Source organism: Mytilus galloprovincialis, unplaced genomic scaffold (genome assembly GCF_965363235.1).
Source record: "Mytilus galloprovincialis unplaced genomic scaffold, xbMytGall1.hap1.1 HAP1_SCAFFOLD_268, whole genome shotgun sequence".
NCBI classification, from domain to species: domain Eukaryota; kingdom Metazoa; phylum Mollusca; class Bivalvia; order Mytilida; family Mytilidae; genus Mytilus; species Mytilus galloprovincialis.
Window position 1 is genome coordinate 1 of NW_027468184.1, and position 16,984 is coordinate 16,984.

Sequence of the window (16,984 nt, forward strand, 5' to 3'; positions counted from 1 at the left end):
GGCATTGACTCACTCAAAGATGTTGTATGGGACATTTTTCCTATATTCATTGAAATTAAATTCCATGTCAATTTTCACACTACATAAAACTCGCACAAGAAATCACTTTAAAAAAATGAAATCAAAGAAAATGTTATAAAAATATATTTTGCATTTAATTTTTTTAAAGATGAAATTGAGTTTCAATTATAATTTTATTTTCTCACTAAACATGTATTTTGGATAATATCTCTTCCTGAGGCTTTTGTCCTTCAGATTTTAAATAAATAATAAATTGTTACACATTCAAACTTTAATTGTATAAATATATTAAAATCTTAAAGTTGTTATTGATTTGGGTATACATTTTGTGGATAAATACATGTAAACCATAATGATGAATTTTCCAATAACTTTTTATTATTTTAAAATTAAGGGTATGTTTGTAGGTAAAATCATTGAAGTGTGTCACAGGTAAAAGAGAATTCGATGAACTTGAAAGATTTAAATCTATTCACTGTGAAATTAAATAACAAGAGAATCGTCATATTTTTATACCTCTCAATTCTGCCATATTGCCACATAAACAGATACTAGAAATTGGAAAATAAATATAAGGGAATAATTTGTAGCAGGAAAAAGGAATTCAGTTTGGTAAGTGTTTCATACAAGAAAAATGTGTTTTAATTTTGTAATTGGTTAAATTTCTTTAATGTACATGGTTTTTGATCTTTTAAATTGTAAATGGGGAAAGAATTCCTTTTTGACCCCTCTTTGACCCCTCTTTTTGACAGAACTTGTGGAAAATGCATACACATTGATGAAAGAGGATCGGACTTGCCATATTTGGTTGGCATCACCTGGATGCTAAACTAAAACCTTGAGGAAATCAGAGACAAGAAATTTTAGGAAGGTTTCTTTCCTTATATAGTTTTTGAATTGTAGACCTTAAGCCAAATTCTAAATGAAATTATGCTTTATGAAGGTTAACAATAAATGATTGATATACAATTAGGTTATTGCAAATTTTACGATGCAAATAAAAAGTGAAAATTTAAACAAGTTGATATATTTGTAGCTGTTAATATTCATATATTTGTTTGTGATAACTTCATAATCAAGTTATTAATTTCACTCTTAAAACATCTTAAATAAAAATCTTTAAGGTAGCATGATGTTTCAAGATTTTACAGAATTTTCATTCGTTGGTACAAGTTTTTTATCAAATATATGGTATCTTTAAACATGGTATCTTTAAACAAAATTTAAATAATAAATTTATTTAGTATCAAATAGATATAGGAAGATGTGGTATGAGTGCCAATAAGACAACTCTCTATCCAAGTACATGAAGTAGATAACAATTTATAAAACTAAACCATTATACATTGAGGTACGGACTTCAACATATTTGTTAATACTAAATCACTACCCCCATCCCACCCTAACAAAAGATAATGGCATGATGGTTGCATCGTAATATCTTATATATAGTTATTACAGGAATAGGGCATAACATGTAAAAAATGTGAGACTTCAAGATACTGAAATGTCCAGGTTTATATATATATAAATTTTCTTTTTTTAAATTTATTCAACAATCCAGATTGCAACTGACTTTCATACTATTTTTTACTTATATCCATTATTTAGTTTCTAAAGTTAGGTAATTTTTTTAGTGAACACGAGAGATATTTAATGAAAAAGAAACTTCCTAAAGTAGTCATTACAATATCACATCCTCCCAAACATGTTTCATATTTTACTTTTTCATTAACATGGTAAGAAAAGTTTTGAGATCTTGTTGATCATGTTGATAGATACTATCTAAAGTTTTATGTCTTTTTTTACAAAATATAAATGTAACATATTTTTCAGAAACCTTTCTGCTGTTTAAGTGTCTTGTGTCAATTATCTATAAATATTTAAATTTTTAGTAGATGGATGTTACTTTGTAAATTAAACCTTATTTTATTATGAAATCAAGAAAAATACTATGTATTCAACATGTTCAATGTAAAAAATTGTATAATACAAACAAAAAAAAGAAAAAAATCCTTTCATTTTGTTTTTGATGCAACAAAAAAGCATATATATTTACTTCATTGTTAGAACACAACCAATGGAATAAGATGAACATGATTGAGAATTACATTTTAGCCAAAATTTTCATAATTTCAGGAACATAAAAATTCTTGATTTACCTATAACCACACAATCTGAAATGGTCTCTTACTAAGTTTGGCATGTACCTTTGAGTGTTAATTTACCTAATTTAATTGAAATTAACAAATAACAAAATTTAACATGTCAATAATTAGGATACCTGTTACAACCATTACACAATAGAAAATTTAAACACATTGTTGATTTTTCAATTCATGTTTGTATAGCTTAGGACATTTAATCTGAAAATGAAGGCTGTGTATCCTTAAAATTTGAAAGAATATTCAGGTATGATATGGGATGTTGATTTAAAATTTTGTAAAACGCAAAAAAGCCATGAATAACTAGGGAATGGTACAACTCTCCACCAGACAGTAAATGACTAATGTGATAGCAAAGGATATTTAATCTGAAAATGATCATGATGATGTCTTATAGTTTGAAATAATATTTAGGTATGATATATATATATAAGATGTTCATTTAATATTTTTGTACCATGCAAAAGGTGATTTTACAGGGGCGGATCCAGTCATTTTAAAAAGGGGGGGTTCCTAACCCAGGACAAAGGGGGTTTCCAATTACATGTCCCCATTCAGATGCATTGATCTTCCAAAAAAAAGGGGGGGTTCCAACCCCCAGAACCCCCCCCCCCCCTCTGGATCCGCGCCTGATTTTAGATAGGAACAACTGCAGGGGAATGAAATGTATGCAGTTTTCATGGGTTAAATCTTTTATTCATGTCTATAAATTAATATATGAATATATCATGGAAATCTCTTAATCTGATAAATAAAGATAATAATAATTATAATTTATTTCACCATTTTAAGTTAAATGGTAACTAGTCTCGCATGTATTGCAATTGACCTTGGGGTCAGTACTAACTTTTTAATAATAAAAATGATATGATCTTACATTCCAAATGAAGAAATTTTCAACTTTTAAATGTATTTAAAGTAAGAAGATGTGGCATGATTGTCTGTGTGACAACTGGCACAAGCAGAGACAAAATGATGAAGAAGTTAGTCAATATAGGTCACCATACCAAGCTGGAAAGGGCTCCCAAATGACAATTAATAACAAAACTTAACCAGAAAACTGATCTGCCTGATTTATGAACAAAACAGTAAACCGAAAAAACAAATATAATATACAGTTCACTTCTACATACCAGCATAAATGTACATGATGTAACACATGATTGAGAATTACATTTTAGCCAAAATTTTCATAATTTCAGGAACATAAAAATTCTTGATTTACCTATAACCACACAATCTGAAATGGTTGTGAATCCACAGTATTGTTTATTACTATTATTTATTATATACTTAGTAGTAAATACAGATAAATTGTATGTGTAATACAATCATTGGCAAGCGTGCTGTATCAGCCACCCGTGATGATATCGATATCAGCACGGTTGCAAAAGCTTTATCACACCTTTAATCTGTATGACGTCATGTCATTGATTGCAGTCACTGTTGCAAAGGCTTTCAAATTCCTAATCTGTATGACGTCATGTGTCAAACCTATAACCTGTATGACGTCATGTTACATAAAAAACATCTACTTGAGGTATATGTATATAATAAAGTGAATATGATATGGCTTTTTCGATATCACACACCAGAGCTCTTGGGATTATATTGGTGTCTCGGGTTGATACGGATGCGATATTGAAAAAGCCATATGATATTCTCTATGTAATATCGATATTTTAAAATTACAAAAGCCTATTGTACAACCTTTACTTTTGTTTGTTTTCAGCATGCTGATTATGCGGAAGTTGATAGTGCTGTTTGCAGCATGTCTATGTTTACTACACGCCCACCCACTCAACGCTGAAGATGGACATTACGTAAACCAGTTCCTTGTTGAACTACACAAGAGATCCACATTAGACGATCTACTAGCAGATCATGGATTTGAAGTTGAAGAAGATGTAATAGAAGTTTTATTTAATAATGATTTACATTAAAGATGTTACATTCGTTTAACAATGAAATTAATAACTTACATTTTTTTCCAAAAATACCTCTTGCCCCTTCGAAATATGTATTAATATATATATGGCAAATTGCATTGTTATGACGTATGGCTTGTATTTATGAAAAAGTAAAAAAAAATAAATGTGATTTTCCTTAGAAAGATAAAAAAAAAAGTACTGGCTCTGAGAACATCCAACATACATCATCCTTAGAAGACTCGCACTTTAAAAAAGGTTAAAACTGTCAAATATAAAAATGTAAAAATGATTAATTAGATCATTGCTTATACCATTGTTATTCAACTTTTTTCACTATTTGAAGAAATGCATAGATAAAGAAAATATGCTTGTGAATTTTGAAAGTTATACCATAATTCTTCATATGAAATATATCATGATATGATTTCCTGTTTTACAGTTGCCATCCCTGGGGTTTGTAGTTTTACGCCACAAAGAAGTCAGCCATAGATCTAAAAGAAGTGCCGTTGATCATGTAAACAAACTCAGGACAGATTACAGGGTAAGATTACACTCAAAGATTGAACATGTATAAACAAAACAAAAAAAAATATGTGTTTTCTAATGTCATTACAACTTCATGCTTGACTGTGAATCCATAATTATTTTATTGTTAGCTAATTTTCATGAATGATGGGCATGATGGGGTTCAGCAAATTAGTATCTATTAAAATACATTTTTTCAAAAAAACAAAAAATTGTGGCCATGAAAAAAAAATCATTAACAGTACATGAGTAAGGAGATATTATTTTTATTTTCAACATTTTGTTCAAAATATTAATTTTCAAGGGCTTTTTAATGATTATTCAATATCAAAAAGTCAGAATGATACAATTTCTAGGGCCATATAAGGGCTTTTTTCAAATATTTTCTTTTTATAAAATTTGAAAAGAAATAACAGAAATTGAAAATAGTTCTTAATAACTATTATACAGTAAATTCAGATTGTTGCTAAGTTTTTATTCTTGTGATTACTGCAACTGGGTGAGTATCACAATAATAGGAACTCCCATTTTGATATCAGATACCAACTTCTGTATGCAGAATTGCAGATTTTCCTGAAATCACTATCAACCTTTCATTTTTGTCCTTTCTTCCAAAGTGGCTACAATAAATGCACACAATGATTTCTGAATTGACTAGAATTTAATTTACAGGTAAAATTAGCAGAGCAACAAAAAGAACTAATAAGAGTTAAAAGGGAGATAATCCATGACAAACAAGTAGAACTGCCATTCAAACATATCACAGATAACTCTATCTACTACCGATCGGAACCATCAAGGCTCATTCGTAAAGATGGAATTCCTAACCCAGAGATAAAATTTAATGATCCTTTTTATAAAGATCAATGGTATTGTGTAAGTATTAATACATGTTTTAACAGTTTTTGTTTTATTTTGATAAAAATAAAATAGGAATTTTAAAGAAAATTTACATTATTTCATCTAAAATTTTCTTCAGCCATTAAAGTAGTCATTACAAGCAAGCATCATGTGAGCATGTAGTTAAAGGGGCACTAGCTACGAGATATATAAAAAACTTAAGTAAGATTTGTTTTTGTTCAATCAATAATGAAAGTGAAATAGTGAAATAATAATTCGCTTTAGCATCCAAAATGGTTCAATTTTGTCAAATTAAGCGAAGAAACATTGATAATTACTCATTCACTTGCAAGTGAATTAGTCGACCTCATTAAATCTGTATTCATGTGAACTTCAATTTAACCCCTTGCTAGAGATTGACAACACATGTATTGTAAGTGTACTGGTTATTTAAAGAAAAAGAATGTCAACAATGAAAGTGAAATGTTATTTATTTTTTCAGCACAATGATGGGCAGACAGGTGGAGAAGTAGATGTAGATTTAAACGTTGTACTGTCATGGAAGAATGGTTATACTGGTGTAAATATTACTATCTGTATTCTTGATGATGGGATCGATCATACACATCCAGATATCAAAGATAATTATGTAAGTCTGCAGATGTTTAAGGGTAAAAATAGCATTCATGCTATCAAAACCTTTACTGTGGAAGGTTTGTTATTTGTTTTTGTACCAGACTTGATCACTACTTATGAGATAAACATGAAGCATCATGCATTGAACACAGCATTCTGCACATCCTTTCTAAAGACAAAAAAACATGTCCATGAAATATATACAGAGACATTGGATCATGTTAAGAAATGATGTGTATGAATATAATCATACTTTTCAAGAAAATTATATAATTTGTGCATGATTCATGAATCAAGTACTGTAAATTAAGAAATTATTGTGTGCATTCATTATTCGATTTAGTCATTCGACGGGTGCCACATATTGAGCAGATATGCTTACTCTTCCGTAGCATCTGAAATTACCCCTAGTTTTTGGTGGGGTTTGTGTTGCTTAAATTCTTTTAGTTTTCTATGTTGTGGCATGTGTACTGTTGTTTGTCTTTTTCATTTTTAGCCATGGCGTTGTCAGTTTATTTTTCAATTTATGAGTTTGACTGTCCGTCTGGTATATTTCGTCCCTCTTTTAAGACTAAAATGTAGTAAGAATGAGAAAAATCCTGTTTATTTCATACTAAAAATTTCAAAATGCAAGTTTAAATTATTGTAATTATTATCCCTCCCATTTTTCGCTATAATAAAAACATGGCAATAATTTCTGAATTTACAGTAACTGTTTTAGGAGAACAATGATGTCATTTGAAATGGGAGTTGTCCCTCTTTGTTAATATATGTAATTGAATCTTCCATAACATTGTTTACTTTCCAATGCTTAATACAATGCAGTGTTTGATATTTAGTTTCTACTGCAAAATGAATGCAATCTTTTCCCTTTAGGGTTCACAAGCAATTTGATTGTTTGGTAATAAATGTCTGCTTGCCAACCAAGATGGTGTCCACTAATTTAAATAGAATTTGTAAAAAATATAAATTATGGGGCAAATGAAAAAAACAAATTAGTTTATGCTCATAATTCAAATAACACATTTATTACACATAAATTATCCTTGTTTACTTTAGATTTAATCATCCTATCATTGCAAGAAGATTTGCATAACATTCTGAATTCTTGAATTTATTATTTTATATCTACAGAGGCCTGATCTGAGTGCTGATATGAATGATAAAAGTGACAATGACCCGATGCCTGATGTCTCCAACAGTGATAATAGGTATACAGTTTTATATTGTCTTTACTGCAAGGGGTTGATCTACACTATAAGATTTTATGATATTGCTATTTTACAAAATTTTCCTTTGATCTTGCTGACTAATAATTTTCTTTCTCAGCAGAGTCAAGTGATATAAATGTTATTGCTAGAAACTAAGGGGGGACGTGGCATTGTCAATGAAATTGGTAAAATAGCGGTAAACAGATTATCATTGGTTATCTCAACTCAATTTGCTTTTCTTGCTTTCACGGTACCTGCACAAGAGAGAAAATCAATCTTGTTGAGATGATCAACAATAATCTATAAGTATTACCTTAATAGATAAATGTATATAGATAGAAATAAAGAGATGTGGTATGGATGCCAATGAGACAAAATCCATCAAATGCCAACAAGGAGAAAAACCCATACCATTTAGTCTGCTATAAAAGGCCCTGACATGAAAAATATGAGGCATTTCAATTGAGAAAACTAACTGTCTAATTAATAACAAAACAATTTAAAAAAACAAATATAACATGATCGAACAACCAGGTATATAGTTCAACATGTTCTTAATGAAATAGAATTTTTGATAAATATTACTGGAAAAATGATATTGAGAAAATATGGAAGTCATGATACCATTTTAAAAAAGATCATCTTACAGTCCTGAAATTTATGATGTTTGATTTTTTTTATTAACTGAAATGTAGGTTAAATTAATTTTCATAAGTTGAAAATTAAATGTTTTCATATGATAAAATTGATGATTTAATAACATTTCTTCTGATGTTTAACATGTTTATCAAATATGATACATCGTTTCATTCTATTATTGCTGCACAGGAAACCTGAGGTAATATTAGTGAGTCTAAGCTCATAGAAATAACATATTTGTTGCATGTAAATTGGCATGTTATATATGTCTTGATATTGTGTTTTCTTTTATTTGATCATATGGAAATTGTTTTGTTTTTGTCTTATTTATTTATTGTTTGTTTGTCTGTGGTTTGTCTATAAATTTTGTTTGCTTCCTGGAATGATCTAGCTGATGAATTTTTCGTGTTTAATTGGTGTCTTGAATTTGTTTTTGTCATACTTTTTTTGTTTTTAATTCCTTTAGCTTGGAATTAACTTGTATGATACTTTTTTTTCGAAAGAATTATTATAAATCCTTTCCTTTTCAATTTTAATGTTTTAATACCAATTACCAGCAAAAATAAGAAACTTTTATTTAAGAATTGAGGTATAATAATTGCTGTTAGTGGAGATATATTCAAAGTCATACATGGTTATATCATTTCATAACCATCTGGTGAATTTTCACATAAGATAAAACATTATTCAAACTAAGTCTGTAATCCATTATCCAACATGGCTATTTCTAGATGTTTAATCCAGTTATAATTTAGCCATACTAACCAGTTATTTATACCTTTCTCTATGTACTGGTTTATATTAGGATAAAAATCACATGAGCGATTTTGTTAACAAATGCTCACATCAATCTGTACAGATACAGGCTCCAAATGTCCTCCTTTATACGCCATAACTCATGGTGGTGCTCCTTATAAAGGAGCTCATACAGAGACAAGATGTTAACTTTTGCTCAATTTCAACTTTTGTACTTTAGCCATGGAACAAGATGTGCTGGAGAAATAGTGGGTGCTGCAAATAACAATAATTGTGGTGTTGGTATAGCATATGGTGCAGGCATTGGAGGTAAGGATATTTATCATTTGGCAACTTGTTATATTTTGTGTAATGTTGCTGGATAAAAGGATGACATATAAACTGAGGCAAAACAAATCTTTTGTCAGAAATTGTATATATGGCAAATTTAGGTGTGTAAAATCAAAACAAGTTTCGAGGAATTTCCTCTTTTACACTATTCCAGATCTTCAAAAGTTTATTTCATATTTTAGGTATCCTAAATCATATATTAGTATATTTGATATTGTAGGTAACCAAGATCACCCTTTGTATATTTGATATTTTAGATATCCTAGATTACCATCTGTATATTTGATATTTTAGGTATCCTAGTTAACCATTGGTATATTTGATATTTTTAATAGGTATCTACTATTGATATATTTCATGTTTTAGGTATTAGGATATTGGATGGACCTATCACAGATGTTTTAGAAGGGAAAGCCTTGGAGTTCAAAAGACAAGATATTGATATATACAGTGCTTCATGGGGTCCAAGGGATAATGGGGCTACAACAGAGGCACCAGGAGCTGCAACAATAAGAGCAATAGAAAAGGGTGTAAGGGAGGTAAGTCAAATAGACAAAAGTGTAAGGGAGGTGAGTCAATGTAAAAAGGATTTCAGGGGAGGAAAGTCATGAGAAAAAACAGAGGAAGGGGTGGCAAAAAAGAAGAGAGTGCGCTATATAGGTCATACACATAATAATTCAAATTTCAGACAAAGAAAAGCTTCTGGTAAAACTTTTTTCTGTTGTATATATATACGATATTGATAATCAGACAACTCCTAAATTAAAGGATCTGTTCAAAATATTACTGAATCCAACAGAATTTTTGCTTTTGACAAAACCAACTGCTGTTCTTTGTCTGACAGTCACAGTGAAGTCTTCAACATCAAACAAACCCTCGCATCATACCAAGTTCAAGATGATCAATAAATTTTTTCATCAGAATTATATGATGATTGTCTTCAAGGTATACTTAATTATATTTGGAATTCACAGACATTAAGAGGCTAAAAAACTTAACAAAGTCCCATTAGACTCCATCAAAAGGCATGGACAAAAAATTGATAATGTTTTCAAATTTCCATTTGGATAAATAATGATTTTACATATAATGTTGTAGGGTCGGGGAGGAAAAGGTAACATATTTGTATGGGCGTCTGGTAACGGAGGTGGAAATGATGACGACTGTAACTGTGATGGGTACGTAGGGATGCCAGAAACTATATCTATAGGGAGTATTACTGATAGAGGTGGAACTCCATACTTTATGGAGAAATGTCCTTCAACTTTTGCTGTTGTACCTAGTGGAGGAGAGGAACACATTGGTGAAGATGGGAGCAGAACTAAAATTAGAGTTGTGAGTTTATAGGCTATTTTTTTTTGATTATTTTTAGAATATCCAGTAGTCAACATATTCTACCATATTTTTGGCTTTCAATCAAAGAAATACATTTAATGGCTTGGCTCAAAGTTATATGTATTATTTCATAGCAGCTTTTCCATAAAGCTTGTGCAAATTAGATAAAACATTGACATCAATCCTAAGCAAGTCTGTCACTTTGTTATGATCCATTGAAGCAGTAAGGGGTAAATACACAAATACTGGGTTTTGTGAAATTAGTACCCCTGAGAATCCTCATTTAGAATCTGGAATTGAATTAAATTCAAATCTGTTTTAGGTAACAACAGACATTGGAGGGGGATGTATAGAAAACTTTGAAGGAACGTCAGCTGCTGCACCACTTGCTGCAGGAGCATTAGCCCTTGTACTGGAAGCCAAGTAAGTCAAATATATATACTCATTTCATCTGTACTAAACTGCAGGGTCTATTTATTTTTGTTAAGGTGGTACCTAACACTAAAGGGAGATAACTCTGTAATATCAGCTGAACGTTTTAATTACGTTGCGTTGTTAAAGGAATATTAAGCTTCTCAATGATCAAAATTAGTGTTTGTCAAACTGCTATGTAACCAGTGTAATTTATCTGATAAAATGGTTGGTTCAAATTTTTTGAAATTTTTATATTTTTGTCAAAGGGTCCAAGTAAATACTTTGTCAAAATTTTATGAAAATTAAACGAGCCAATTTCATTTTAGTGAAGGTGTTGGGTACCACCTTAAGGTAAGTAAAATCAGTATGTCCCAAGTCTAATACGGATACCAACTTTTGTAAACCTTGAATACAAATGTTCATTGGAGCATAGATTGTCTTGTAAACGCTGGTAAAACAATGTATACAAATGTTCATTGGAGCATAGATTGTCTTGTAAACGCTGGTAAAACCATGTATACAAAAGTTCATTGGAACATAGATTGTCTTGTAAACACTGGTAAAACCATGAATACAAATATCTACAAAAGTACTAGTTTTATCAATTCTCAAAAATTGGTACCCACTAAAAATAATCAAAAGTATACACAAAAAGAAATTGTATTAAAACCTTGATATAAACTTGTTGCATGATATTTGTAAAGCTTACTTAACAACAAAACACATGCATAGTAATACTATATAATTTTAGTAATGATTTAACATGGAGGGATGTTCAACACATTATTGCCAAGGGAAGTAGAATTCCTTCAGTAACAGACGACTGGGAGGTCAATGGTGCTGGCTATCATCGTAGTCATAGCTTTGGCTTTGGTGTGATGGACGTATCTTTGATGGTTCAGATGGCTATTGACTGGAAGAATGTACCTGAGGCTGGCAAATGTAATTCATCCGACCATGTGGTCAACAAGTAGGTGTTGTATATTTGGCAATCTTTTTGGTCCCCTAGACCCCTACTGATGAAGTCGAAAGGGACTTTAGGTTTGCTTTCCATCAGTCTGTCTGTCGATCCATGCATCCTTCAGTTCATGCATGAAGATATTGATTTGATATAAGGTACATAGTTTTATCATGACAAGTTAAAGATCAAGATTGATTTTTATTCTGGTCTGATGATTTCGTTTAGATTCATGGTCTTTGGATATAGAAAATTCACACATATAATCTGATTTTCGGCACTTTTTTTGTCATGCTTCACAATCATGATTTGAAATTTGTTCTATAGTTTAGACTTTGACAATTTATAGATCAAGTTAGTATTTAGTTTCAGTTGAATGAATTATTAAGCAGACTATGTATTGCCATGTTATACTTCCAGAATGATTGTTAAAATACATATCTTGTGTGCATGCTCTGCTTGCAAGGGTATGACCATGCTCTGTTTTACTTTTTGTTTTAAAGACCCTATGGGATCTATAGGTGATGTCATAGTGATAGATCACCTTTAAAATTTTGTAAGGAGTAATTTCATTGGCTGATGTAATAATTAGCCAAATAGAAAGAGTGTTATTCAGGAAACAGCATAAATGATTTCACCACATGATGAAATTTTGACAGAAACACCATAATCATTATCACTATTTTCATTATCACTATTTATTTCATGGTCTAAATATTATACTTCTAGAGATGTGCCTGCAGATGGATGTATAGTAGAGCATATTGATATGTCATTTTGTCAGGATAACCACAATACCCATATTGAACATTTAGAACACACCATGTTATGGGTTGAGATTGAATCAGGGAGACGTGGGGATGTCAGCATCACCTTGACCTCACCGTTTGGTACCGTATCACAGATGTTGTCAACCAGGAAGGAAGATAACAGCGCTGATGGACTCAATTTCCGATTAATGACGCTGAATAATTGGGGAGAAAATATTGTTGGAGAAAAAACATGGAAAATAGAAGTCTGCGACAATGGGAAAGAAAGTGCTAACAATAATATGAAGTTAAATAGGTAAGTAATGGAATTTTAAATTTTATAATACACCTTATCGCTATTTCGCCGCCACTACTGGACATCACACAGATTCCTGTAAAATTTTGGCGTCATAATACAAAATATCTGATGCCACAATTGAAAAGTGATTGTTGTATGACGTCAAAATTTCAAGCAGTACAGATTCTCGGGTCAGCAGGGAATAGCCATAAGGTGTATTGCACCAGAATGATATCAGAATATTATACTGCAAGTCTTTACTGCTTGTAGATAGATATAAGAAGAATTGGTATGAGGGCCAATGGGAAAACTCTCCATCCAAGTCACAATTTGTAATTTAAGTAAACCAATATAGGTCAAAATAGAGCCTTAGCTATAAACTCCCCCCAAAATGACTAATGTAAAACAATACAACGTGGAAAACCAATGATTATATCTATACATCTTTTCTACATTGGCTAGAAGTATAGGGGGAGGGTTTGAGATCTCATAAACATGTTTAAACCCGCCGCATTTTTGAGCCTGTCCCAAGTCAAGAGCCTCTTTGCTTTGTTAGTCTTGTATTATTTTGATTTTAGTTCCTTGTGTACAATTTTGGAAATTAGTATGGCGTTCATTAACTGAACTAGTATATATATTTGTTTTGGGGCTAGCTGAAGGACGCCTCAGGGTGCGGGAATTTCTCGCTACATTGAAGACCTGTTGGTGACCTTCTGCTGTTTGTTTTTATGCCCCACCTACGATAGTAGAGGGGCATTATGTTTTCTGGTCTGTGGCTCCGTTCGTTCGTCCGTCCGTTCGTTCGTTTGTCCCGCTTCAGGTTAAAGTTTTTGGTCAAGGTAGTTTTTGATGAAGCTGAAGTCCAATCAACTTGAAACTTAGTACACTTGTTGCTTATGATATGATCTTTCTAATTTTAAGCCAAATTAGACTTTTGACCCCAATTTCACGGTCCATTGAACATAGAAAATGAAAGTGGGAGTTTCAGGTTAAAGTTTTTGGTCAAGGTAGTTTTTGATGAAGCTAAAGTCCTATCAACTTGAAACTTAGTACACTTGTTGCTTATGATATGATCTTTCTAATTTTAGTGCCAAATTAAAGTTTTGACCCCAATTTCACGGTCCACTAAACATAGAAAATGAAAGTGGGAGTTTCAGGTTAAAGTTTTTGGTCAAGGTAGTTTTTGATAAATTGAAGTCAAATCAACTTGAAACTTAGTACACATGTTCCCTATAGTATAATCTTTCTAATTTTAATGCCAAATTAGATTTTTACCCCATTTCACAGTCCATGGAACATGAAAAACGATTGAGTGGGGCATCCGTGTACTTTGGACATTCTTGTTTCTATGGTCAGGTTGTTGTCTCTTTGACACATTCCCAATTTCCATTCTCAATTTTATCTATAAAAAACAAGAAACATTATTTGAACAACAAACGACAGGTTCCTGATACAATTTCATTTTTTTATCTTTTGCATAATTTTTATGTTGACAAACTTTTTTGGGGGGTTGTAATAAAAGTATCTCTATTTCTTAGTCAGTTTAATTTATGTTTGATGCATAAATTTAGCTAATTCACTCGGAAATTTAATTATACTGTGAATTTATTATTATAGTGAGATAAAATTTTTCATGTATTTCCTGGGTACAGGCGACACACCAATTTAAAAAAGTTCTAAAGCCTTGTATGCAAACTTTGGCAAAACCACAGAATATTCTATTCATTAATGTTGGTAACGAAGAAAATAAATGAATGCATTGTATATAAAATTAGCTGTAGATCAAAACAAAATTGTAAATAAGATTAAAAATTTCCCGTTAAACAATCTATTTATAGCTATTCTTTGATTGCTTTGGGAACATCAGACAGTCCTAACAAACGTAGCACAGATTCATTCGAACCAAGCAAAGCAGCAGTAGCAGAAATGAAAGAATTAGAACTCAAAAGAGGAAAACGTTTAGATATGAAAAGACACACAGAAGGATTCCAGAAGAAGACTGACAAAAACACTGCAAAGAAAGATGTAAAGAATGAAAAAAAGGAAGAAGAACAGAAATATTTAAAGGACGTTATTCATGACATGTCTTCTTATCTACAGGAGAAAGGCTTTGATGAAAACCATGTCATTGATATTTTGAACCATGGGATGTCATACAGTTCAAAGGTCAGAAAAGATCAAGAGAACAGTAGACGAGGACTAAGTCGGAGAACATTTGGGGAGGAAGACATTGATCATGATAAATTTATTGATGGAATGTCCAAAGCTGTTAACAATATCTTTGACAAACGTGAGAAAGAAAGAAGAGAGCAGGCTGTGAGAGAAAAACTAGCTGCGAGAGCAAAAGAAAGGAGAGAGAAGGCTGAGGAGAAAAGGAAGGAACAAGCTGAACAGGAGAAAGAGAAGAGAGAGGAACAAGCTGAACAGGAGAAAGAGAAGAGAGAGGAACAAGCTGAACAAGAGAAAGAGAAGAGAGAGGAAATAGCTGAAAAAGAAAAAGAAATACAGGAACAAGAAAAACGAGAGAAAGAAACACGAGAAGAATTTGCTGAAAGATACTTGGATGAGTTCTTGGAGAAGCCTGGAGATGCAACAGTTGATGATATCGAAGAGGTTATCCGTGATCTTAGAAAAATTCTTCAAAATAGGAAATAGAAACACTGATGAATACTTTAATACTCACTTTCAACAAAATTAAGGGTAAAGGGTTTTATTATCACTTTAAATAATGATTAATGTGTCTTATATCTGGATGGAAGTAATATTGAAATTAAGTGACTCTTTCTTTACTGTTGTGACAATTTATATATTACCAATACTCTCAGATTCTATTTATGAAGACTCTAAATGCTGAGTCTTTGATTTGTTTCGGGTCTTTTAAATGATTTTGCTCATATTTCTAATCATTTTGACATTTGATCATTTTTAAACTACAGCAAAACAGGGGAGATAATTCATGATTGTTTTTCATCAAACTAAAAATCAATATTGAGAAAAGAATAATATCATTCATTTCCTGCTCCATTATAATTATCTATTGAATATATAAGAAAGATCTCAGAATTCCAAAATATTTAAGTGAAAAGGATATATATTTGTCATGTTGTGGCAATTAAACTTCTATGGTTGTGAAAAAAGTCAGATTTTTTTTTTCTTTAAATGAAGAACTGTTGCACTCATTTATTTAAAGGTTGTACAATTTTTGATCTATCACAACAAAGTGTCAAACTATAAGTTCATTCAAACATTATTGAAACATTGCCATTGTATTGTATGTCTTAAACCTTCAGATAGAATTGTACAGGTTCTTATCACTCATAAGAAAGTTTAAGTCTTGTTAAAAGGATGTACTATTTTTGAACTTTCACAAGCCTGCATTTGTTTTAATAATCAAGTCATAACAGCCCCTTTATTGAGGAAATGTTGTATGATATTTAAACATTCACAAGTCTTAAGTTGTTATGCAAATTTACATCCATTATGAAGCCAAACTTCATTTTTGCTGGTTGAAGACTCAAAAGTCTTAATCAAGACAAATTTTAATTATCATATCAGATATTATCTTCAACTTTCCTACATATTTATGATTTTTTGGAGATGCAATCATAAAATGTTTAAATGAAATTTCTGTATCAATCCTGAAAAAGAAATTAGACATTTGCATGATTAGGAGAATTCTGTTATGGAAAAAATCAAAACTATCTTTTGTCTGTAAAATTCTAAAAATATATATAAAACCAGCAGGCAAATAGTATTGTTAAAGTTAGTTATGAAATGTAACATTTTGAACTTAAATTGAATTAAGTCTTGCTTGAATATATTTTCTATGTTTTTTTTTTATTTTGCTAGAAATATACAAAAACCATTGTTGTGAAACATTATCTTTGCTATTTATTGTGCAATTTGTTATTTGGACCTAAAAAAAATGATTTTCCATTCCACTGACAGTCACTACTGTGCCATTATGACTGTTCACAACTAAACTAATACCAAACATTTGTGACAAACGTTAGACTTTGGCTTTCCTCAGCTATCTCAGTCTTTCTCAACATTTATCTGGTCTGTCACAAACCTTATTTAATGAGCATTGATTCACATACCAGAGTTTTTGACACCAAAACACCTTTGATAAATTAGTCATTGATAGTCTAGGTAAAACTTTCTAAAGACCTTTGA

General features: G+C 31.1%; 1 protein-coding gene across 3 annotated transcripts; it reads left to right on the plus strand.

Moving 5' to 3' along the window:
* Positions 1 to 482: 482 nt before the first annotated feature.
* On the plus strand, positions 483 to 16,068 carry LOC143061269 (neuroendocrine convertase 2-like). Of its 3 annotated transcripts, none has more exons than XM_076233710.1 (13): positions 483 to 633; positions 3,919 to 4,093; positions 4,557 to 4,658; positions 5,315 to 5,518; positions 5,985 to 6,131; positions 7,253 to 7,329; positions 8,945 to 9,033; positions 9,421 to 9,593; positions 10,153 to 10,389; positions 10,712 to 10,812; positions 11,555 to 11,773; positions 12,491 to 12,826; positions 14,647 to 16,068. In XM_076233710.1, exons 2-13 carry the CDS (start codon positions 3,920 to 3,922, stop codon positions 15,461 to 15,463), a joined length of 2,676 nt encoding a protein of 891 aa, XP_076089825.1. In that variant the 5' UTR covers positions 483 to 633; position 3,919; the 3' UTR covers positions 15,464 to 16,068. The 3 variants fall into 3 exon arrangements, with proteins under 3 accessions (XP_076089825.1, XP_076089826.1, XP_076089827.1); XM_076233711.1 differs by lacking the exon at positions 483 to 633 and adding an exon at positions 2,342 to 2,433; XM_076233712.1 differs by lacking the exon at positions 483 to 633 and adding an exon at positions 2,479 to 2,600.
* Positions 16,069 to 16,984: the final 916 nt, after the last annotated feature.

Bases quoted from the DNA above. Each gene is read 5' to 3' on its own strand.
- LOC143061269 (XM_076233710.1), top strand. From the start codon at position 3,920: ATGCTGATTATGCGGAAGTTGATAGTGCTGTTTGCAGCATGTCTATGT. The intron at 10,390-10,711 runs GTGAGTTTATAG...AATCTGTTTTAG, and splicing joins GCAGAACTAAAATTAGAGTT to GTAACAACAGACATTGGAGG. The intron at 12,827-14,646 runs GTAAGTAATGGA...ATCTATTTATAG, and splicing joins AATAATATGAAGTTAAATAG to CTATTCTTTGATTGCTTTGG.